The sequence below is a fragment of the Gracilinanus agilis genome, chromosome 2 (assembly GCF_016433145.1).
Source record: "Gracilinanus agilis isolate LMUSP501 chromosome 2, AgileGrace, whole genome shotgun sequence".
Taxonomy (NCBI): domain Eukaryota; kingdom Metazoa; phylum Chordata; class Mammalia; order Didelphimorphia; family Didelphidae; genus Gracilinanus; species Gracilinanus agilis.
This window is the reverse complement of record NC_058131.1, coordinates 572,888,812-572,912,026: the sequence shown is the minus strand read 5'-3', so window position 1 is coordinate 572,912,026 and position 23,215 is coordinate 572,888,812. Positions and strand designations below refer to the sequence as shown.

Here is a 23,215-nt window from a genome sequence, read left to right as displayed (position 1 = left end):
ATTATTCTTAGAGGTGGGCTCTGACAAAAATGATTAAGAACCTCTCCAAACCAGTCCTTCCAATTTCATAGATTAGCTGAGGTCCCAAAAGATGAAGTTGTGGCTTTAAGTCCCAGCTAGTTTGTGACACAGTTATCAGATCTCTTCATTCTCAATCAGTGCTTTTTGTTATTACAAAGCAATTTCTACCTTATGTTTTTTTATTTTGCTAGAACTTGATTTTGACTGAGGTTTGGCCTACACAGTAATGAAGAAGGTTATAAGCCAATGCCCAGATAGTCTAATCCAAAGTGAAACTCAAGGACACATGTTATTCTAAACCTGTGCTACTTTAAAACTTTGGAGATTTCAGCCTTAAATACTGATGAGTTCATCTCAAGGAAATACAACTTGTAATCAGTAAGACTGGAAAACAAAATCTGAAATATTAGTCTCCAAGTAAAACCATTTTATAAAAATCAAGGATTTTTATTGTTCGTTTACTTTAAAACTTAAAAAAAAGCCTCAATCAAATTTATATGCATTCGATATCTGGTCATTGTTTAAAACTGCATCTTAAAATAAACAGGATCATCATTGCCATTTTGCTTAAGATCTAATGAGGGCAATCTCTTGCTTGGTGGTGAGCCACAGGTTGCTTGAGTTCATTCCAAGTGCAGATGTAAGAGAAAACTGTTCTCTTGCTAGTTAGTTTTGAAAGCAGGAAGGCAAATACCATTCAGGAGGTCATGGGAGAGAGCTCCTACTGGCAAGTTTCCATACAGCTGCTTATGGACACAGGGAGCTGCACTCCCAGTCAAAGCTGCCTCAGAAAAGTTTGCATAGCAGAAATAACCACTGTCCTTCAGAAACCAGAGCCCTTGACACCCACTTCTCCCCACCACAAAAGCTAAGAAGTAATGAGTTAACTACTACTAAGAATTTGGAGGGGAAGGGAAGTCTTCAGATTCAGTTTAGCAGTTCCAACCTAACAAATGGTCTTTTGAGACCACTTCAGAGTATGATCCTGTGTAGTAGTCCAGTGGTTAGCACACAGCCTGGAAAGGCTTTCATCTCCTGACTACTCTCCCTACTTTGGAAGTCTTTTTTTTGTTTTTAAAAGGAAATGTTCCCCAAACAAGTCAACTTCACATTCTTTCAGTGCTGCTTCCAGAAAAGTCTGTCTGAAGTGGGGTGATATTGTGATCATAAGCTGCGTAATCGGAGGTGCCAGTACTTGCCAGCTTGAGTTGCCTGGCAGCATGGGACAGCTGGAATGCAGCATCAGGGTGAGCTGTGTCAGGGAGGAGGGTACACTCCCTTTCTAGCATGTCAGCTACTCCCTTCAAGAGATCCAGAAAGCCAAATGCCAGGGCAGCCTTTCGTAAACGGTTTAGCTCCTGAAATAAAACACAAATTAAATACTATTTTGGAATGAGTCTTTTTCATAACAGAATATTTACTTCATCAACCAATAGCCACTTAATTGAACACCAACTATGTGTCATACTCTGGGAAAACAGACACAGATATCTACATGAAGAGTAAAATGGAGGAAAAACAAAAAAGTAGTTAAGAGTCAGGTAGTTTGGGAGGGAGAATTCTAGCAGTTGGAGAAATCAAGAAGGGCTTCATGTGGATGGTGCTTGAAGTAAACCTTTAAAGAAGATTTGAATTTTACAAGGTGGAGGTGAAATGGGAATTTGTTCCAGGCACTGGGGCGGGGGGAGGCCTTATCTGTTACATGAGGAACAGAGAGGCCAGCTTAACTGGATCAGAAGCAGTGGAGGGGAAAGTAATGTACAATGAGATTTGTGAAGAACTGTAAAAATTAAGGGAAAACTATATTTTATTCTAGAAGCCACAGGGAGTCACTGGAGTTGATAAAGTAAGGGAGTGATATGATTATATCTGCAGTTAAGGATTGATAGCAGCATGAAAGATTGACTAGGAAGCTGTTGCAGTAATCAAGGTGAGAGGTGAGAAGTGCCTAAAGTGGCAGCTATGTAAAGTAGATAAGTGGGCAGTTAGATGGTGCAATGGATAGAGTGCCAGGCCTGAAGTGAGGAAGAATCTGGCCTCAGACACTTCCTAGCTTTGCAACCCTAGGCAAATCACTTAACCCTATTTGTCTCAGTTTTCTTACATGTAAAGTGAGCTGGAAAAGAAAGTGGCAAAACCACTTCAGTATCTTTGCCAAGAAAGCCCCACAAGGGGTCACAGAGTCAGCCATATGTGACTAAAATGATTGAACAAAATGAACAAAAAAAGAAAAGTTGAATGGGAGATGTCATGGAGGTAGAAATGTCAAGATTTTATAACTATAAGATAAGGAAGAATGAGTCAAGTGGAATCAAAGTTACATACTGGAACACTGGAATAATGATGGTATTGCTTTACATAAAAATAGAGAATTCTGAAGACTAAAAAAAGGAATGAGAAAAAAAATTAATGAAATGCACAGAGCTCTGCACACTTATAATCCTATCATTTGGGGGAGAAAAGTAATTTCTATTTTGGACATGTTCAGTTTAAGATGTCCCTGGGATATCTAGCTTGAAATGTCTAATGGTTAAAGCTCAAGGGAGAGACCAGGGCTGGATAGATCCCTGAGAATTATCTGCACAAAAATGATAATTTACCCTGATGAGGCAGGTCACTGAGAGAGAGCACAGAAAGAGAAGGGTCCAGAGGAGAAAACCCACAGTCTTATGGTATGATCTAGAGGATGAGCCAGCAAAGCAGATGTGAGGAACAGTCACAAAGGTAATGGGAAAACAAAGATAGTCAATATTTGCATGGTTATCTGTGCTCAGAAGAATTTGGTTTTCAAAAGCTTAAAAATACATTTGCAAGTATTTTTATGCATATGTGTGTATATGCTGGTGAGTAAAGGCCTGGAAGGTGATAAGGCTGCTTCTCTGAACTCCAGCAATACGGTCTATCAGACTAGGTTTTGAGGAGGTTGCATGCTCAGAAAGTGAGCAAAAAAGGGCAACTAGGGAGTACAGTGGACAGAGCACCAGGCCTGGAGTCTGGAGGTCCTGGGTTCAAATCTGGCCTCAGACACTTACTAGCTGTGTGACCCTGGGCAAGTCACTTAAACCCAATTGCCTAGCCCTTACCACTCTTCTCTTAGAATTGATTCTAACACAGAAAGTAAGGGTTAAAAAAAAGTCTTAGCAAAAGCTGAGGGTACACAATGATGTTAAAACTAATGGGCGAGGGAGCAGCTGGGTAGCTCAGTGGAGTGAGAGTCAGGCCTAGAGACAGGAGGTCCTAGGTTCAAACCCAGCCTCAGCCACTTCCCAGCTGTGTGACCCTGGGCAAGTCACTTGACCCCCATTGCCCACCCTTACCACTCTTCCACCTATGAGACAATACACTGGAAGTACAAGGGTTTAAAAAAAACAAAACAAAACAAAAAACCTAATGGGCAGGGCACTAGAAGGCAGGAAAATTAGATTATATTCTTCCAAAATCAAGAAGTCTTACTGGGGCTATATCTAGTTAGATATGGCACCAACAATTACAGGTCATGATCTTCTATGCTGCTCTTTAAATGAATTTCATTTCTATTCTGGAATAACAATGGTGTAACAAGACATCAAAATTTCTCCTCTTTTGGATTTTTATTCTCCATTCTGATGACCCTAAAGCTATGTCTAGGCCAATTCATAAATACTAATTTTTCACAAATGATTCTGGGAACAAGTAGTTCTGTGGTGAAACTGTTGATAGGTCTGGGATTTCAGTGATGGTGGGGAGAGGAAGGGAATGGCTGAATAAACTATGCCATAAATGTAACAATATATGCCAAAAGAAACAAAGATGGGAAAGTAAGAGAAGAGTACAAAACTTGGAGGGATTCAGAATAAACAGGCACATAATATGACTAGAATATTATAAATGAAAACACAGGGAACTGGATTAAATTCAATGACCACTGATGAAATAAGGGGATTAAGCTAGTGGGGTAATAAAGTGGTTGTAATATGGGAATAGGCTAGAGGTAATAGGGAGATTAAGGCAATAGGGGATAAGGCAGTTAAAGGACTAAAGGTAATGTGAATAGGGATAAGACACTGTGGATAGGGGTTTGTGGATCCCTAAGGCAGTAAATAGATAACGAAGATACCATGGTTAAGGTGGTAGATTGGGGTGGTAGGAGAAGTAAGGGAATGACTGAGTTTAGGGAATATAAACATGGAGTTTTAAAGAATTGCAAGGGCAGGCAGCTACAGCCTGAGAGACACAGACTGGGACACAGGTTTGAGACAGAGACACTGAAATGAAACAGACTGAGCCCTTCAAGTAGGAAGGGCACTTCTACAAAGGTTAGGGCCAGCCAGAAATGGCTTGAAACTGACTAGAGGGCTTCTAGTCAATTTCTCAGGTTCACAAAGGAATAGTTCAGAGGAAGTATTGAGATTATACTTCCTCCAAAATGGACGCCTCCAATTCCCTTCAGGACCCAGAGACAATATTATTCCTTTCTTCCCTTCTCCCTCTCTTATCAATCAACTAATGAACTAGCCAAAGGTTTGATTAAGTGACAAACAGGGTTTATTGATTTTTAGGGTTGATTGGAAGGGATGGAGGAGTACAAGGTAACTCTAACAGCCATGTAGGGAAAGCTTCAGGTGGGGGAGGGAGACAGGAATGTGAGACTGAGAAGGACCTGCCTTAAACTCAGGTCCGAGAGGTTTTGTAGCCTATAGGATTAGGAAAGTTGGATATAATGATTCAAGAGATAATTTGTAACAAGGGTAAGTCCTATTTGACTACAGGGAAATTATGTCTACCAAGTTTGAAAGCTAATCCCAAGATCCGCCCTCCTTTCAAAACCCCAAGAAATTTAGGAAGGGAAAATGATGATTGGGAATAAGGGAGGTTAGGGAGATCTAAAGGAATAGTTAAGCTAACAGATTTTAAGAGAAAAGCTGCAGAATATAGGCCACGTTTTCAGTCTAAAGAACAGAGTTCAGTTGACCCTTCTACTCTCATAGAGTCCCCAGGGTCAACTGTCTAACCTCAGGATTCTAAACCCTTTTCAACTGTCAGAAACTCTGCAGTAAGGCTTTGCAGGGTTGATATGCACCCTTTTGCACTACACTGATGAAATACACTTCCCTCCTCTCAGTAGAAAGATAGAGGCTTAGAGATGTAGAATGTAGCATACATTATCAGAAATGGTTTGTGCTGGTCAGTTTTGATTAATTATTTTTGTTACAAGGAAGGTTCTCTACTGGAAAATGACGAGTATCAAAAACAAAAGGCATCAATAATTTTTTTTAAGTTTTGCACTATTTACAATCCTATTTCAAATCTGATATGAATTTACAAACATTTAGATGGATCTCGTCCCAGATGGAAATAACTATTGACAAGAATTCCTATCTGAGGAAAAAAGGATAAACTAGGTATTCAATTGCTTGTTATCAATCTTCTTGTCTTAAAATAGATTATTATCAACCAATAATGTTTAGCAAGACTTTGGTTCATTTAATCAAAATGCCCACCCTGAAGTCCCTGATCCCCTTGTTCTCACCTTATAGAATGTTTGTGTTTTTTCAGGCAGTTTTCTTGCATTTCTTAAAATCTTTTGTACATCTGTCTATTAAGGGAAGAAAAAACTTGTTATTAATCTAATAGAGAAAGGAAGAGAAGGAAAAAAGAAGAAACGTGTCTAAACCTATGTTTAATAAAATATATTTTCTCACATTGTGACTTTCACCTTCTTGGTTCTGCTATATCATGGGTTAGAATCAGAAATTAAATGGGAATTTGTGGGGGAAGTTTTGTGGAAGCTACAGATAACACAAAAGCTCCAGATATAGAGATATCTTTTTTTTTTTCCAAATTTTTCTTTTAAAACCCTTACTTCTGTGTATTAGCTCCTAGGTGGAAGAGTGGTAAGGGTGGGCAATGGAGGTCAAGTGACTTGCCCAGAGTCACACAGCTGGGAAGTGTCTGAGGCTGGATTTGAACCTAGGACCTCCTGTCTCTAGGCCTGGTTCTCAATCCACTGGGCTACCCAGCTGCCCCTATAAAGATATCTTAATATTGCCATATATATAGTCTATGATCAAATACTCAACCCAAATTTTATAATAAGGTAAACATCCCATAAAAGAAAAAGAAACAATCCAGACTTCTTCTCTGGTACAAAGGGAAATTTTACATGGATTTTCCAGATTGTCAGGGTGCTGAGCCCTTAACTCCCTCAATGTGAAAGGGACACCTGTGTAGGAATTCCACTTAATAGATCTTCCAGAGAGGAATCTTCACTGTCCAACTTTATTTCCATTGCATTTATTTTATTGCATTTTTTATTGCATTTATTTTATACCCTTACCATCTTAGAATGGATAGACACAGTTCTTTTGTTGCCAGGGACAAGGGGAAGCCCTTTATAAATGAATTTGAAGGGGCAGCTAAGTAGCAGGACTGGAGTCAGGAGACCTGGGTTAAGATCTGGCCTCGGACAATCCCTAGTTGTCTCGTGCTGGGTAAGTCACTTAACCCTGTTTGCCTAGTCCTTGCCCTTCTGTCTTTGAGATGTTACTATAGACAAAAGTTAATGGTTTAAAAAAAAATGAATATGAAGCATCTACACATCCTTTTAGGAGGCAGGTCAAAATGATCTCATGAAAAAGAAGCACAAATTTCTTTTTTTTAAGAATCTAAAAATAATTCGGGTATCTATCTGTGATAAATATAGATATGATTTTCTTAACCACATTTAGAAAATTCTCCATTTCTATATGTGCTTCCTTTTCATGAGCTCATTGCCTTCCACCTTCCTCTGGAGGACACTTGTAAGTATATGGCTGGGAGCAGACTGGGTCAGTGAGGAAGATCTTAAAAGAAAAAGAAGAGGCCTTTGACTCAGGGTTAGAGTATGGACCAATCTCTGATGGATAGAAAATCAGGAAAAGCCAAAAGATGAGCAGAAGTTATTTTCCTGATCCTGTGACCCAAATGCTTCTTTCCTAATTTTGCTTAGTTTGGAAGAACAAGTAGCATATTACAAATGTGATTTAATTTTCCTAAATTGTGAAGTTTGAACAGGAGGAATATTATCATCAGAAATGAGGTTTCTCATGAAAAAAAAACAAACAAACAACTGTTTGATCACATGGGTCAATGGGGACATATTGGGGATGTAGACTGTAAGCAATCACCCTAATGCAAATATTAACAATATGGAAATAGGTCTTGATCAATGGCATATGTAAAACTCAGGGGAATTACTCTTTGGCTATGGGGGGTGGGGGGGGGGAAGAGGGAAAGAGGAAGGGAAAGGACATGAATCATGTAACCATGGAAAGAATATTCTAAATTAATTAATTAAATAAAAGTTTTCAATTCAAAAAGAAAAAGAAATGAGGCTTCTTTTTCTCTCTGCCACATCCTCCCCCCAAAAAGGGAGAAACTTAAAATCACAACTCTAATCATTGATGACAAAGCAAAAAAGAATGAGTTACCTGTAGGCCACTTGGCTTAATCCACACAGTCACATTCTGGGCATAGCTGCGCTTGTTTTTGGGTTGCAAGGGGAAAGGACTCTTGTTGTCATCTTCACCATAAGGATTTTCTTTGGCATCTTAAAAGGAAATTAAGATTTCTAAACAGGATGATCTAGCAAGCTTAGATTAAAGCAGTAACATTTATAGATAAAGTGCATTAATCTATTTCTTCAAGTATTAAATTCCTAATTGGTATACATAATCAACCAACAGCAGAAAAAGACTGGAAGAATTAAGTTTAAATTATCTTTAGAACATTCACAACCTTATGTCAGGTCAGTTTTCTATCTTAAAAATTCCAAGTTTCTCATTAACTACTTAAAAAAAATTTTTTTAACCCTCACCTTCTGTCTTAAAATCAATACTGTGCATTGGTTCCAAGGCAGAAGAGAAGTAAGGGCTAGGGATTGGGGGTTAAAGTGGCTGCCCAGTATCACACAGCAGGAAGTTCTTGAGTCTAAATTTGAACCCAAGACTTCCTGTCTCTGAGTCTGGCTCTCAATCCACTGAGACCCCCTCATTAACTATTAAAAGGACCAGTGAATCTTTTTTATGGATGGCCACTAACCTAGGTTACTACTACATAGGAAAAGTAAACTGAGGTTTCCATAAGCAAATGAGATTGTCCATTTTTTGTAAGAAGGAATTCTCACTCTGCTCAATTGCTTTTTTTTTTTTTTTTAAACCCTTACCTTCTGTCTTGGAGTCAATACTGTGTGTTGGCTCCAAGGCAGAAGAATGGTAAGGGTAGGCAATGGGGGTCAAGTGACTTGCCCAGGGTCACACAGCTGGGAAGAGTCTGAGGTCAAATTTGAACCTAGGACTTCCCATGTCTAGGCCTGGTTCTCAATCCACTGAGCTACTCAGCTACCCCCAGCTCATTTACTTTTAAAACTAAGAACAGGGAACATAAGACTCTATATGAAAGAATAAACAAGAGATGCAAAGAAAATAATAAAGGACAAACAGAGGGAGAAAGACTTTAATGGAGAAATGTCTCCATCTTGTGGCTTTTTCAAAAACACATTGCCTCTATAGACTCCTGGAGCCACGTTTCTTTTTTTAACCTATTAAAGTTCTTTCTAAGCTCACCTCAATGTTTTTCCAGGTGTACTCATTCTAACTATGCAACCCTATTTTAACTTCTGGCCAATATAAACCTCTTCCAGGGAAGGCAAACACCACACATCCCACTCTCATTCATATCCAGAAGCACCATTGTCTATATTTTGGCACTTAATTATTTACTGTCTTATGGTGTCCAAATAGTTTTTAGGTATGGCCTGTGTAACAAGGCTTGGAGCTTACAGGCTCTTCTGAGTCACTTGAGAGTAGACTAGAAGCTGTGCCTAGCTAAGAAGTTCATGAATTCCTTTTTGGGATAATGGATGGTGTTACACATTCAACTTCTCTGTCTTGGATAATGCCAGTAGCCTAGAATAAGTAACAATAAAATGGTGTATATGTGTAAATATATCTCTTATCTATGTCCATCTAGTTGCTCAAAACAGGAGAATGAGCCATCTTCCCTTCACTGTACTTTTACATGCCAGATACTGCCAAAACATGAGGTAAGCAGGAGGTTCATCAAGCCTGGGATGAAGACCCCCTAGTAAGGGCTGACAAATCAACACTGAAACAAGGAGATCACCTGGGACTGTCCTTATGAACACTTCTTCCTCTCATAAGAATATATACAAGTAGACAACAAAGAGGAACTGAGTCATTGAACTCTACTGCCCCAAAGGATGCAAAAGCCTTTTATTCAGAGAAGCTTCCCATGCATGCCAACACAGGTAATGCTGGGATCCAGGGTCACTACATGGCTAATACTATTTGAACACCTGGGTGTCCTTTTGCTATCACCATTTAATAATTCGACCTTTCTAGGGAATGTGCCAAACAGTTCCTATCCCCCAAAGCCAGAAAGAAGATGACATTAGACTGTTAGACTATTACAGTATGTCTTATCTATCCAGTGGAATCATAAACTCACTAAGGGTAGATACAATAGCTTATATTTCTTCTGTCTCCCCCAAAGCACCTTGTAGCATGCTAAGTAAATGCCAAATTGCTTAACAAATAACTAACGAATTAGACTGAAATTTCCTTTGGGGGGATGGGAAAATCTACTTTAAGATAGTTAAAAATCACATACTCCAGGGGGCAGCTGGGTAGCTCAGTGGAGTGAGAGTCAGGCCTAGAGACAGGAGGTCCTAGGTTCAAACCCGGCCTCAGCCACTTCCCAGCTGTGTGACCCTGGGCAAGTCACTTGACCCCCATTGCCCACTCTTACCCCACTCTTCCACCTATAGACAATACACCGAAGTACAAGGGTTTAAAAAAAAAATCACATACTCCAAAAAATTATTCGTGAACAACTTGAGAAACTCTTTACTTTGCAGGATACTAGGGTTTAAAATATCTCAATTCGTGTGGTAAATTTGAAAATGAAGTTTAATTTTTTTAAGTTAGTTTTTCATTATTAAAGGAAATCTGAGAGATTTATTCTACATTCAAAAAGCAGATATTCAAAAGAAAGAGTTCATTCTCCTTATAGGGGACTGGATATGGTAGCCAAAGAACATCTTCAAAGCAACAGCAGGAAAGCACATGAGTAAGATCCTATAAAAATTGTACCTGAAATAGGCCCCAGTTGTGCCATTTTCCCCAACCATGGGAGAGGCTCTGGGCCAGGCTCAAAGAGAGACATCATGAGATTTGATTTCTTCTTGCTGTCAGCTTGAGAGTACAGCATTCCATGCCACTCAGGACTGTGTGGAAAGAATATGGAAGACCAGAGGAACATCAAGGCTAGAAATGCCATATTAAATCTGCCTACCTTCAAACCCAACCTTAACATTTTACTCTATATTCATTTCTTGCCTGAAAAATGAAATCCTGAATCTGCAAAATGTTACTGTGGGCAGAGTCGTTTCTAGGAGAGGCATATTGTTAGGAACATTTTGTTTGTCTCCTAATCCTTTTTCATCTATATATTATACATATATAGACATGCAGAAACACATATCTACATACATACACGTATGTAACATAATACTACACATATAACATTTATAGAGAGAGACACATATATATAACATATATCTAGAGATATCCATCTATACAGATGTATATCTCCCTACCCTTAGATTCCTTTGGAATGAAAATCTGTTTCTCTAAAATATGTGTGTATGCATATATGCATATACATGTGTACATTATATGTAATATATAAAACAAAATGTATTTTCTTCAACCCTAAGCAGCATCTCACTTTGTAAACTAGGTGCTTGTATTTACTGAATCAGAATTCCAAGGACAGGATTGACCTTTAGATAGACCCAAAAGATCCTTACCCTAACTGAACAATTGCCACCATTCCTTCTACTTTCAGGCTGCCATGGAGCAGGACACAAAAGTTGGGTATTTTACCAGCAATCTGATTGGCTGAATTTTCATCTTCATTATCATCAGTGATGCCTGTACCTACCTCATCACCTTCTATGCAAAAACAAAGAAGGAAATTGGTCAAAGTTCAAATACAAATTCGCTGAAAAACTAGAGGAAACTGGCTTTGCCATTTCATTCAATTGTACATTTGTAGGATCTTTCTGGAAAACAATCTGGCAATACTTAATAAAGTTACAAAAATATATACAAACCCTTTAACCCAATAATTCCAATTATGGAAATATGATATGCCCTGAAAGTTTTTTTTAAGAAGAATTATACATTACATCTAATTGCAAAAAATCTGGAATAAAACCAAATGACCAACAATAGGAAAATGGTAAAATAAATTGTAACTAAAATGTGTGGAATATGATAATGTAATTAAGATTGACAAGTATGGGGAATATAAAGAAATCTTAAGACCTTTTTGAAATGACACTTAAAAAAAATGAAATCAAGCATAATGTACACACTAATCATTACTATGGTTAAGAGGAAATGAGAATGTATAAATGAATGGACAGAGAATCCTGATGGAAACTCAGAGGGAGTAAAAAGATATTACAATATTTTCATGCTGTGAAGATAGGATTGCCTTTCCCCTTGCCTACTTTTAAATTGAATCAACCAAAAGCGAAGACACCCCTACTTAAATAGCTACTATGCAAAATTTAAATAATGTAAAACCCAGTTTTCAAAAGGACCCTTTAAAAGGTAGAAAAACAAGAGCAGTTAGGTAGCACAGTGGATAGAACTCTAGGCTTGGAGTCAGTAAGACATGGATGAAAATTGAGTATCAAGACATTTGCTACCTGTGTGACCCAGAGCAAGCCACTTAATCCTGATTATTTAGCCCATGCTGCTCTTCTGTCTTAGAATTGATATAAAAACAGAAGGTAAGGGTTTAAAAACAAAAAAGGTTGAAGAACCAACAAAGAGAAATTCTTTTTCAGTCTCAGTGTACCATGGAGGTGACCCTGAGCTTTTGAAGGCTAGAACAGAAGAATTCAAACCTCAGGCATGTTTGGCACCAAGCTGGAAAGACCCTGAGTAAAGGCCAGTGACTGGTTACATGTTGCCTGTGATTCAACCTAAGTGAGTTTTAAAAGGCTCATCAGCAGGTTGGATGAGTAATATTTTGATCATAGACATTCCCAAAGCCCATCTATCCACCCAAGCCAGAGGGGGCCATAATATGAGCGTGGCAGACAGTAGAAAAAGTACCCATACCAATAAAGTCACAGATCCTTTTGTGTTTTTAAATTTTGCTTTATTTTGAGAGCAGCTAGGTGGCTCAGTGGATTGAGAGCCAGGCTGAGAGGCCCTGGGTTCAAATCTAGCCTCATACTTCCTAGCTGTGTGATCCTGGCAAGCAAGTCACTTAACCTCTATTGCCTAGCCCTTAATGCTCTTCTGCCTTTAAACCAATACTTAGTACTAAGAGAGAAGGTAAGGTTTTTAAAAAATTGTGTTTTATCTTCATCCAAACTGTGAGATAAAGATCTTGAGAGATTCAGGACCACTGAATGCCTCACAGCACCTTCTATAATGCTTTGGATCCTAATGGACCCTGGATTGATTGAGTGATGGAATCGAAGGTGAAATAACACTACAATTCTTCTAATTTGTAAGGCTCTGTACAGTTTTTTAATCCAGCATAACAATCTCTTCCTACTGTCTTCCTCTCTAAAATCCCACAAAATGAATGGTCCTCTGGAATTGCATGAATCATTAAGAACACATTTGGATTATGAGACCTTTTGTACATGACCCAAAATTAGAAGGAGAACTTACCTTTGTTAAGAGCAATCGGCAGGACCAGGTGCCTAGACAGAACTGGGGGGCTTGAAATATCGGCTATATCTATAAAACCCACTATTTCCAGATCTGGAAAAAAGATTCACATGTTAGGCAGGCACTAGGAACAAGTTCTATTTTATTTAAATGTAAAAGTAAATTTCAGTAGTCATTTTTTAGCTAAATTTGTGTGATAAGCTTGATGGGAAAGTTATTAAAAATGTCTATTTCTAAATAGTATCTTCAGCTAACAAATTTCCCAGGAAATGAAAAGCAGTTATACTTTCATTACAATGAACCCCTTTCTGAATAATTACATCTAGTGTAAATTACATTATACATAAGATGAAGACACAGTTCTCTATGGAAATCTATAGAGTGGATGGAGGTCCTAACTGTAGACATAAACTTGAGGAAAACGCCAATCAAAGATCACTAGGGGGAGTCCAAACATTTTCAAAGCAGGTCTGATAAGCCTTCTTCTGGAGAAGATGGCAGTTTGGTGTTTTTTAAGGTGAGGGGAATAAATTTTTAAATGAAGGAAATAACTTGAAAAAAGCTAAGGTCAAAAGTTGATGAGACAGTTTTTGATTGGCTAAAGTTTTGAGATTTTTCTTTATTCTTTATGAATGGCTGGCTTGCACTTCCTAACCATGTGACTCTGGCCTTAACCCCAACTGTCTAACCTTTACTGCTCTTTTGCCTTAGAAATGATACTTAGTATCAATTCTAAGACAGATGGTAAGGGTTATTTTAAAATACATACAAATACATATTTCTGACGCATCAACAATAGATTTTGATGGAATAACTTAATTTCCCTGACAATAATCAACACTAAAAGTAAAGGTATTTGGAGGAAATGGATCACTAACATAATAAGTAACTTATAATGTGATGTACCATGAAGAAAACAACCTATTCAATAGTCTAGCTGCCCCTGGGCAAGAGTTCTGTCACCAAAAGAGACTGATAGAAAACTGCTCATTTTTTTGGGAAAAAAAATTTTAAATCCCAAAATGTTAAGTGACTTGCCCAGGATCACACACTTAGTATATATTTGAAGCTGAATTTGAACTCATTTAAACTCCTTCATTTAATTTTTTCCTTTTTAAAATTTTTATTTTGAATATTTTCCCATCGTTACATGTTTCATGTTCTTTCCCTCTCCCTCAAGTTCCCCTAACCTCTCTTAGCTGACACACAATTCCACTGGGTTTTACATGTATCATAAGACCCAATTCCATATTACTGTTAGTTGAACTATAGTTATCGTTTAGCATCTACATCCCCAATAATATCCCCATCGGCCCATGTGTTCAAGCAGTTGTTTTTCTTCTGTGTTTCTCCTCCCAGAGTTCTTCCTCTGAATGTGGCTAGTTTTCTTTCTCATAAGTCCCTCAGCCTTGCTCTGGATCCTTGCATTGCTGCTAGTAGAGAAGTCCATTATGTTCGACTGTACCACAGGGTATCAGTCTCTGTGTACAATGTTCTTCTGGCTCTGCTCCTTTCACTCTGCATCAATTCCTGGAGGTCTTTCCAGTTCACACAGAATTCCTCTACTTCTTTATTCCTTTGAGCACAGTAGTATTCCATCACCAGAGGATAACACAATTTGTTCAGCCATTCCCCAGTCGAAGGACATTCCCTCATTTTCCAATTTTTTGCCACCACAAAGAGTGTGGCTATCAGTATTTTTGGACAAGTCTTTTTCCTTCTTATCACTTTGGGGTATAAACCAAGCAGTGCTATGGCTGGATCAAAGGGCAGACAGTCTTTTAAAGCCCTTTGGGTATAGTTCCAAATTGCCATCCAGAATGATTGGATCAATTCGCAACTCCACCAGCAATGCATTAATGTCCCAATTTTGCCACAACCCTCTAACATTCACCACTTTCCTTTGCTGTCATGTTAGCTAATCTGTTAGGTGTGAGATGGTACCTCAGAGCTGTTTTGATTTGCATTTCTCTAATTATAAGAGATTTAGAACACTTTTTTTTTCTTTTTTAAACCCTTACCTTCCGTCTTGGAGTCAATACCGTGTATTGGCTCCAAGGCAGAAGAGTGGTAAGGGCTAGGCAATGGGGGTTAAGTGACTTGCCCAGGGTCACACAGCTGGGAAGTGTCTTGAGATCAGATTCGAACCTAGAACCTCCTGTCTCTAGGCCTGGCTCTCAATCCACTAAGCTACCCAGCTGCTCCCTAGAACAGTTTTTCATGTGTTTATTGATAGTTTTTATTTTTTTATCTGAAAATTGCCTATTCATGTCCCTTGCCCATTTATCAATTGGAGAATGGCTTGATTTTGTATACAATTGATTTAGTTCCTATATATTTAAGTAATTAGACCTTTGTCTGAGTTTTTTGTTATAAAGATTTTTTTCCCAATTTGTTGCTTCCCTTCTAATTTTGGTAGCATTAGTTTTGTTTGTACAAAACCTTTTTAGTTTAATGTAATCAAAATTATTTATTTTACATTTTGTAATTTTTTTCTAATTCTTGCTTGGTTTTTAAATCTTTCCTTTTCCAGAGATTTGACATGTATTTCTGTGCTCACCTAATTTACTTATGGTTTCCTTCTTTATATTCAAGTTATTCACCCATTCTGAATTTATCTTGGTATAGGATGTGAGATGTTGATCTAGACCCAATCTCTCCCATATTGTTTTCCAATTTTCCCAGCAGTTTTTGTCAAATAGTGGGTTTTTGTCCCAAAAGCTGGGTTCTTTGGGTTTATCATAGACTGTCTTGCTGAGGTCACTTACCCCAAGTCTATTCCACTGATCCTCCCTACTGTCTCTTTGCCAGTACCATATTGTAAACCCTCTCATTTAACAAAGAGAACTCTGAGGTCCAGAAAAGAGAGGTCAGTCATTTTAATATATGTGTCCCCTTGTTAGTAGCAAGTGGCAAAGCCAAGATTGCCTCTGACTTCCAATACCATGTTCTTTTCCCCAGGAAATTAAGCCGTGTTCTTGACACAAAGCTTCCAAATCAGCTGCCTCTCAGACATCACAACCTCTTGCCCAAAGCAAGTTTTGATAACAACACCACCACCAGTAAGACTGCCAATTCTGTGTCAAACTTAGAAGAAGGAAATATGCTAGGAGAGGAAAGGAACTCAATTTCCACAGGAAAATAGGCAAGAAAAATAACACAATTACATTTTTTTTAAATTACCTGTATTTATTACTTTAGGAATAGGATCAATTTCTTCATCTATAATAAAAGGTTCCGGTCTAGGGAAGACTTGCACATCAGATGTTAAGTGACCACATTTGAGAACAGCATGGAAAGGTGTATATGCCAGGTCTATCAATTTCCTGAAATATGATGATTCATTGGTAAGTGTAGAGTAATACTGAAAAGCAACTGAAAATACTTATTATAGATGTAAAGTTGTTTTCCTTTAAGATTACTCCACAACTGAAGTTTAATCAATTGATTTGTGAAGTACAACAAAATATGACATTTCTGATTAAAGAAATTTATCTGAAAAAAGCCCAAAAGCAAATTCATTTCTGAAAGTGCTTAATTATTGTGGAGAGGTAAATGCAGACATTACCATTTCACTTATACTTAATCATTACATCTCTAAAATGGGCAATGTAGGGAAATACAATGGCACAATTCAAGATAGCATGGATGTTTGGGTTCTAAATGTTGAATTATAATGATAGGTCAAAATAAAGTTGCTGAATTCAAAACATAGACTCACCCAAACATAGACTGTACATTCTTCAAGCACAGGGGACCATCAATGGTAAAAATCTGTCCTTCACCATTGTTTAAGTCTATGAGTTGTTCAAGACAATCTAGGGACTCTGAGCTCTGGAGCTACAAAGCAGGAAAATCTCTCTTAAAAGATGCAGAAAATGCCAAATAAATATTAGCTCACTCAGTTCAAGACCATGATAACATAAGACAACAAAACCCAACATATTTTATGCAGACAAGAAAAACACTGTCTTTAAAAAACAACAAAACTATAACAGTTTTGATTGAAGGAAAACAGAGAAGTTATTTCAAAAAATGAAAATATATTATTCACTCTCTCAGAGATGAACAATCGGTGTTTACTTATCATTTTCCGAACTCCAAGGAGGTCAAAGTATGTTTTTTAACAACCTCTGTTAAGAAGCATCATTATTCATATTTTACAGATAGAAAATTGATGTGTAGCAAGAGAAAATGAATTTAAGTAAATGGAAAAACTGAGAACTATTCATTAATGAAATATATGAAAGTTTCTTGAATTAAGACTCAAAGTTTCCTTTCACAATTTCTTTAGGCATAGACTGAGATAATATTCAGCAGTAAAGATAATTTACTACAGAAGAGAATATCTCAACCATTCATCATCAAAACATCCTCTGTAAGAAACAGCCGAGAATAAATGACTTCAGGCATCACAGCAATGTAGCAACAATGCAGAATTTAAATGAGTAGTTGGGAGTCTATCAAATCATAGTTATTATTTCCAGTTGAACTAGTAACAGTTCACTATTAAGGTAGAAGAATTTACCTCTTCCAAATTTGCCATGCACATGATGTATAACTTAGATGGAAAAGGAAAAGGCAGAGGAAATCTGTTATTGTCACTTCGCTGATTATGAGTAGCTAATGAGTGTCGTAGTGAACCTCTCCCAATGCCCAGACATCCATCAGTTACTAGAACGACCTATTCAGAGAAAAGGGAAAGATTTATAATTAAAATAAACATATACTTAAACAATAACTTAATGTCTTAATTTTTCCTTAGCTGCTTTAACAATTAAAATCTTCTAAATCTTTAAAAAAAAAAAACAACACCTCAAGACCTATTAATTGCATTATTACATTTTGAAAACTCAACTCTTATCTCATGACCCAGGGATTATCAGCTTCTTCTTGATAAGCTGTTCAGGTTTTTCTCTCCAAAGCAGTAGCAGTCATGCCTCTCAGGCCACATAAGAAGAACCAGGGTCGTATTTGAAGTACTGAAAAACTTGGCAATCTCTGTCCTAAATGAATATACCCAAACTATGAACTCCTTACAGATATTTTCATTTGCTTTTGTTTAATACAAATTAAACTATAATATAGCCTTTGTAAATACATCCAGCTCTAGCTGCAGATGTTAATGTATTCAATGGAATGAATAGACAGAATTGCAAAAATTATTCATTTCTTTTGAAGCACTATGAAACTGTGGCACATTTTAAGAGAGTATTTTCTATTTACACACAGTATGCCTATTTTCCATCTACTTTGAGTAGACATTTGGTAACATTAGACCATCAGTACAAGATTACCTATGTGTTAATTTAATAACTTATAATAACAACACAATGGCATATGATACTTCAAAGAAAGAACAACTGCTAAGGAAGGGAGGGCACCTGGAAGAGTACTTTGTCAAGGGGACAGTCAATTTGCTACAAGGCAATTACATCTTCCAGGCACCACCAAATGTTTTATGTTTTATCCCTTACTTATGACACAGGCTCTGCCAGATGCTGTGTGATAATAAAACATTATATATAATGTCAAAAGGGAAAGTATGTGTAGCATTCAGATAACAAAGATATATTATAGCTGCCTAAAATCTTGGTAACCAAATCACACACTAAACCAAACCAGTCCAATAACAGTTGTTGCAAAAATGCATTATTATTAATAAGTTATTTGTAGATTGATTTTTAAAAATAAAAAACAAAATTATTTTGAGCTAGTACTGCTCGAAGATTCATAAAGAAATGCCAGGCTGATTTCAATTCAATTCAATAACTATTTATTAAGTTCCTGCTACATGCAAGGCCATCCATAAAGTACTATTCCACTGTGGCAGCCAGGAGGTGACCCTAGGTTCTCAATGGCTAAGGCTCAAGAAACCTTTGAGCTCTGTCATATTTTACTATATTGGAAGTGCTTTGAGGAAGGGCCTGGTAACACTCTAAGTTGACTTTCTGAGGATCAACCTAATTAATTACTTGTTTCCAGTAAATTGGCCACCCAGCGATGAGCTCTTTAGCCAAGGCCATTCATGAAACAAAGAAAAAATAAAAAATGAACTTCAGCCCTATGAAGCTCCATTTCTGCTATGACTATGGTAAAGTAATAGAAAAAGGGACAAAGAGTATTAAGAAAAAAAGTTTAATTACTCTCCATAAACATACTATTACATACTAAGTAGGAGTACCACTACACACTTATCCAGTGGCCAATATGTGAACATACTATTAGAGGAATTGAATCATTTTGTTTTTGACATTTCTGTAATAAATAGAACCCTAAAACAGAAGAAGTGCAGATAAGGAGGTTTAGTTTTATTGTGTGCCTAAACACAAGAAAAGCTATTCAATGAGATACTTGGCCAGCTGGTAACTCAAGAAAGAATTTGCTAAAGACCCACCAAATTATATTAAATCAGTACTGAATGACTTCAATGCAAAGGTGGCCATAGGAGAGAAAAGTGAAACATGTTGGAAATTATAGTCCAGGACTAAGAAATGAGAGATGAAAGGCTTGTAGACTATACAGAAGCCTCATGCCTATGGATCATGAAAATCTTTACAAAGAAAGTCAATAGATGCTGGACGTATCAAATACCAAGAAAACTCATCAAAAGTGAAACTGATGATGTTCTAATAGAAAAGAAATGGTTACTGATATGGGCATCAATTCTGAATTAACTATTTACAGGCACTCAACTTTTAATAGTAAGGTTAAAAATATCAAATTAGAAGCAATAAAAATAAGAAGATGAAACACATAAATTAAATAATTCAACACAATCTATTTAAACGAAGTTGATACTTCTGGGAAAATCAGATTTGATTGGCAGATGCTGGCTCAGTACCTTTGAAATATACTTAAGATCTTTGAGCACATTATTTTGAGTACATTCTAAAGCCAAATAGAGCAAGTCTAATTCTTCTCCTGTCTCCCTAGCTATCAATTGTTATATTAAAAAATAAATTTTGGTTGTCAATGTTTAATGTGTCTGCTTCCAAACAGGCATATTCTTCTAAAAGACCTCTTTGCTACTTCTAACTAATTTTTTTTCCCTTAAGCCCATACCTTCTGTCTTAGAAGTGATACAAGTATTGTTTCCAAGGGAGAAGAATGGTAAGGGATAGGCATTTGGGGTTAAGTGACTTGCTCAGGGTCACACTGCTAGGAAATATCTGTGGTCAGATTTGAACCCAAGTCCTCTTCAAGTCTGGCACTCTTGAGCCACTTATCTGCCCCTAATATCTTATTTAACCTAGGAAAAATGCAGAGTTTACAGAGGAAAAAAATCAGACAAGAAAGCTGGTTAAATCAGCAATCTTGATTCTTAGTAAATAACTGGCTTGAATAAATAACTGGAGCTATTTAGTAAGGCACATTTTGCCTACATGGTGGTATTATGTATTGGCATTTTAAGTCTGCCACGAAAGTTTTTACCCATCTTAGGAATGTGATTCTAAAATTCCAACGGAGCAACCTTTTATGTTCTATACAAAATAGTACTAAGTTTACAATATACTAATATGCTAAGGGTACAATTTCCACCACCTGTAATTTTGCTGTCTCTGACTATACAAACTAGAGCTTTCTTTAAAATAACATACCAAAAATAAGCATGTAATAAAATTTATAGAAATTATATAATAGAGCATAAGAAACGAAATTACACGATAAATTTCTATACATAGAAATATAGCAAAGTTTTTAGAAAACTCTTATCTTTTACCAGATGCTTCACTGGCTCATATAGAAAATTTAATGAAAAGAAAATGAATTGATTTGTTACCTGGCAAGGAATCGAGCCACCCCATTCTTGTTGAACAATATTGCAAACACCAAGTAATGCAGACTCTAAACATGTTTTATCATAATCATCCATATTACTCAGTGCTTCCTGATTGAATAAAAGACAGTTACTAATTATTCCTTACTGTATTAACCAGTTTTATAAAAATAACATGAATTATTCAAAACAGCAATATTACACAAAGGAACACTATATTCCTAAGATCCAGCTAATAGCCCAAATTTTAAATTATCTTCTGAAATAAAACTAGAAGTTTTAGCTTTTTTCAAACAAAGAGCACTGGAAGGGAAGTCAGGAAGATCCAAGTTCCCATCTTGCCTTACACATCCTAGTTGTGGCACCCTGAGTAAATCATTTAGGCTCACTTTCTATATTTGTAAAACGAGGATAAAGATAGTACCCCCCTCCCATTGGATTACTGTGAGGATCAAGTGTAGTGACGTGTATATAAAGAAACATAGCCTTAAATACACATATATGCATGCAAACCCACATATAAGCTACTCTTTTTACTACTACTAATAAAAAGAATTTTAAAACCTTTCCTTTATTCCTTCTTAATGAATGAGACTCTGAACAGTCCATTCAAGTTTATCTCTTTAAAGAACCACAAAGAATCACTAAACTTGGAACCTTTTAAACATGTACCCAATGATTTCTAGTATTTGTAGAAACACTAAACCCCACAAAAGGAGTATCTCACTCTGGGTCTGAGAAAAAGAGAAGAAGGCAGTGTTTGATTATATAGCATAGAAGGGAAGGAGGTATGGCTACCTGTTTTATACTTCTCCCTCTGGGAATTCTGTCAAACCCATGGAGAAGGGTTGTGGTAGAGAGCATGACTGTTGAGAACAGCTTAGATATTTACCAGGTAAGCTTTTAACATCTTTCATGAGATTCTAGTCTACTGCCATTTGTGGACACTAGCTGCATAACTATGCTTTACTATAAAGGACCACTGGCCTTGCAATTCCAAATATGATATCAATGCTTGTGAATTCAACATATTTAGTATAGAAAAGATTCCATTTCTTAGTGTACCAATGCTTAGCATAATGCCTGGTTCATAAGCACTTTTTTTTTTTTAAACTCTTACCTTCCATCTCTGAATCAATACTATGTATTGGTTCTAAGGCTAGCCTGGAGACACAGAGCTAGAAAGTGTCTAAGGCCAAATTTGAACTCAGGACCTCTCATCTCTAGCCTTAGCTCTCAATCCACTAAGCCACTACATAAGCACTTAATCAATGCATGTTTATTAATTTTACCTGAAGAGTATTATAATCTCTTGTAAAAGGGACCATTAGTTCCCAGAGTGAAGAAAAAACTACCAAAGCTGTAAACTCAAGCTTGTAATTGGTGGCCATGTGCTCAAATAGCATAGTCAAACCATGGGCAGCGAGGTGTTTTCGTTGATATTCTTCTGATCCCTCGATAGAGACAGGTCGAGTCATAGAGAGTGACACATCCATTACCACCACAGTCGGCATGGTGAAAATATCTGTATTTCCAGCAGGCAGTTGTACACACAGCTATAAATGTGAAAATGCTATCAGAAAAAAAAAAAAAAGGATTTTGTTGACATACAGAAAAATAGGTTCTTTACTTTCTACCAAGCTGAGATAAAGGGCAAAAGGATAAACTCTGTACTCTGGGGATGCAAGGAGAAGACAAGCTGAGAACTAGATGAGCATTGAGTTTAGAAAAGCATTGCTAAAAGTATTTTGGCCACAGATTATTCTTGAGTTTGAAATATATTGACAAAACTAATAAATGATCATTTAGATGTGAGTTGGCAAATTGGCCAGAGGGACAAATCTTGTTCTCTGCTGGCCTGTTGACCCATCAAGAACCCCTTAGAGGGTCTAAAAATATGGAATATCTCTGAGGTAAAGGGAACTAGAAAATTAAGCTTACTTTCATTAAAAAAAAAAAGTTCCATGTAATAAACATTGCACACTTAAAAATTTCGAGGAGAAAATATAATTTGTATTCAGTTTTTCTCCCAGGATTACTAGTCATATCAGGTGGACCAAAACAGATCTGAAGACTCCAATCTGGGAAATACTGGCTTCTGTCAACGACAGGATCTCTGCAGAAATGCACAATGAAATAACCTTGAGTCATGAGTTGACCTTGAGTAATGCTTCTGTTTAAAGCAGCATACATGTGTACTTATAAAAAACTGGAAGTGATGCAAAAGCTCCAGAACAAGGACTAAGCAAAAAATGGCCACACAATACTATGTGGCCATTTCAGTGCCAACTATGTAGATTATGTCACTATGTGAAAATGTGTACATATTTGAAATAATGTTAAGTGAAAAAAATCAGAACACAAAGTAATACATATACACTGATAACATGCAAAAAGAGTTCAGAAGAGCATCTAGAGAGATCTAGAGGGTTTTTTTGCTACAAAGTTGTTAGACTTTCTAATTTTCAAAGAAGCAAGCCTCTCATATCTGGATGTGTTAACAAGAGATCAATGACTAAAAAGGATCAGGCAAACTCTTATGCTTAGTTTTTATTGATCCTTAAATTACCATACAACTTGTCCTAATTCCCATCAAGTTACATTTCCTAAATTCATGAGTGAGAATAATAAATTAGGCTTAGAGCAGCACACAAAATCCTATTGAACACCTACT

At 36.9% G+C, this 23,215-nt stretch overlaps 1 protein-coding gene across 3 annotated transcripts; it reads right to left on the bottom strand.

The window, feature by feature from the left end:
• Positions 1 to 519: 519 nt before the first annotated feature.
• INTS14 (integrator complex subunit 14) lies at positions 520 to 22,070 on the bottom strand. Of its 3 annotated transcripts, none has more exons than XM_044662416.1 (11): positions 21,834 to 22,070; positions 20,545 to 20,652; positions 17,290 to 17,445; positions 16,483 to 16,601; positions 15,945 to 16,087; positions 12,762 to 12,854; positions 10,871 to 11,015; positions 10,152 to 10,285; positions 7,470 to 7,588; positions 5,531 to 5,596; positions 520 to 1,379 (listed from the first exon to the last, which is right to left on the bottom strand). In XM_044662416.1, exons 1-11 carry the CDS (start codon positions 22,053 to 22,055, stop codon positions 1,128 to 1,130), a joined length of 1,557 nt encoding a protein of 518 aa, XP_044518351.1. In that variant the 5' UTR covers positions 22,056 to 22,070; the 3' UTR covers positions 520 to 1,127. The 3 variants fall into 3 exon arrangements, with proteins under 3 accessions (XP_044518351.1, XP_044518350.1, XP_044518349.1); XM_044662415.1 differs by having other exon boundaries at positions 10,871 to 11,012; positions 20,545 to 20,648; positions 21,977 to 22,055; XM_044662414.1 differs by lacking the exon at positions 20,545 to 20,652 and having other exon boundaries at positions 21,834 to 22,055.
• Positions 22,071 to 23,215: the final 1,145 nt, after the last annotated feature.

Bases quoted from the DNA above. Each gene is read 5' to 3' on its own strand.
- INTS14 (XM_044662416.1), bottom strand. From the start codon at position 22,055: ATGCCGACTGTGGTGGTAATGGATGTGTCACTCTCTATGACTCGACCT. The intron at 10,286-10,870 runs GTAAGGATCTTT...CTTTCCACACAG, and splicing joins GTGGCAATTGTTCAGTTAGG to TCCTGAGTGGCATGGAATGC. The intron at 5,597-7,469 runs GTAACTCATTCT...TTCCCTTAATAG, and splicing joins TTAAGCCAAGTGGCCTACAG to ACAGATGTACAAAAGATTTT.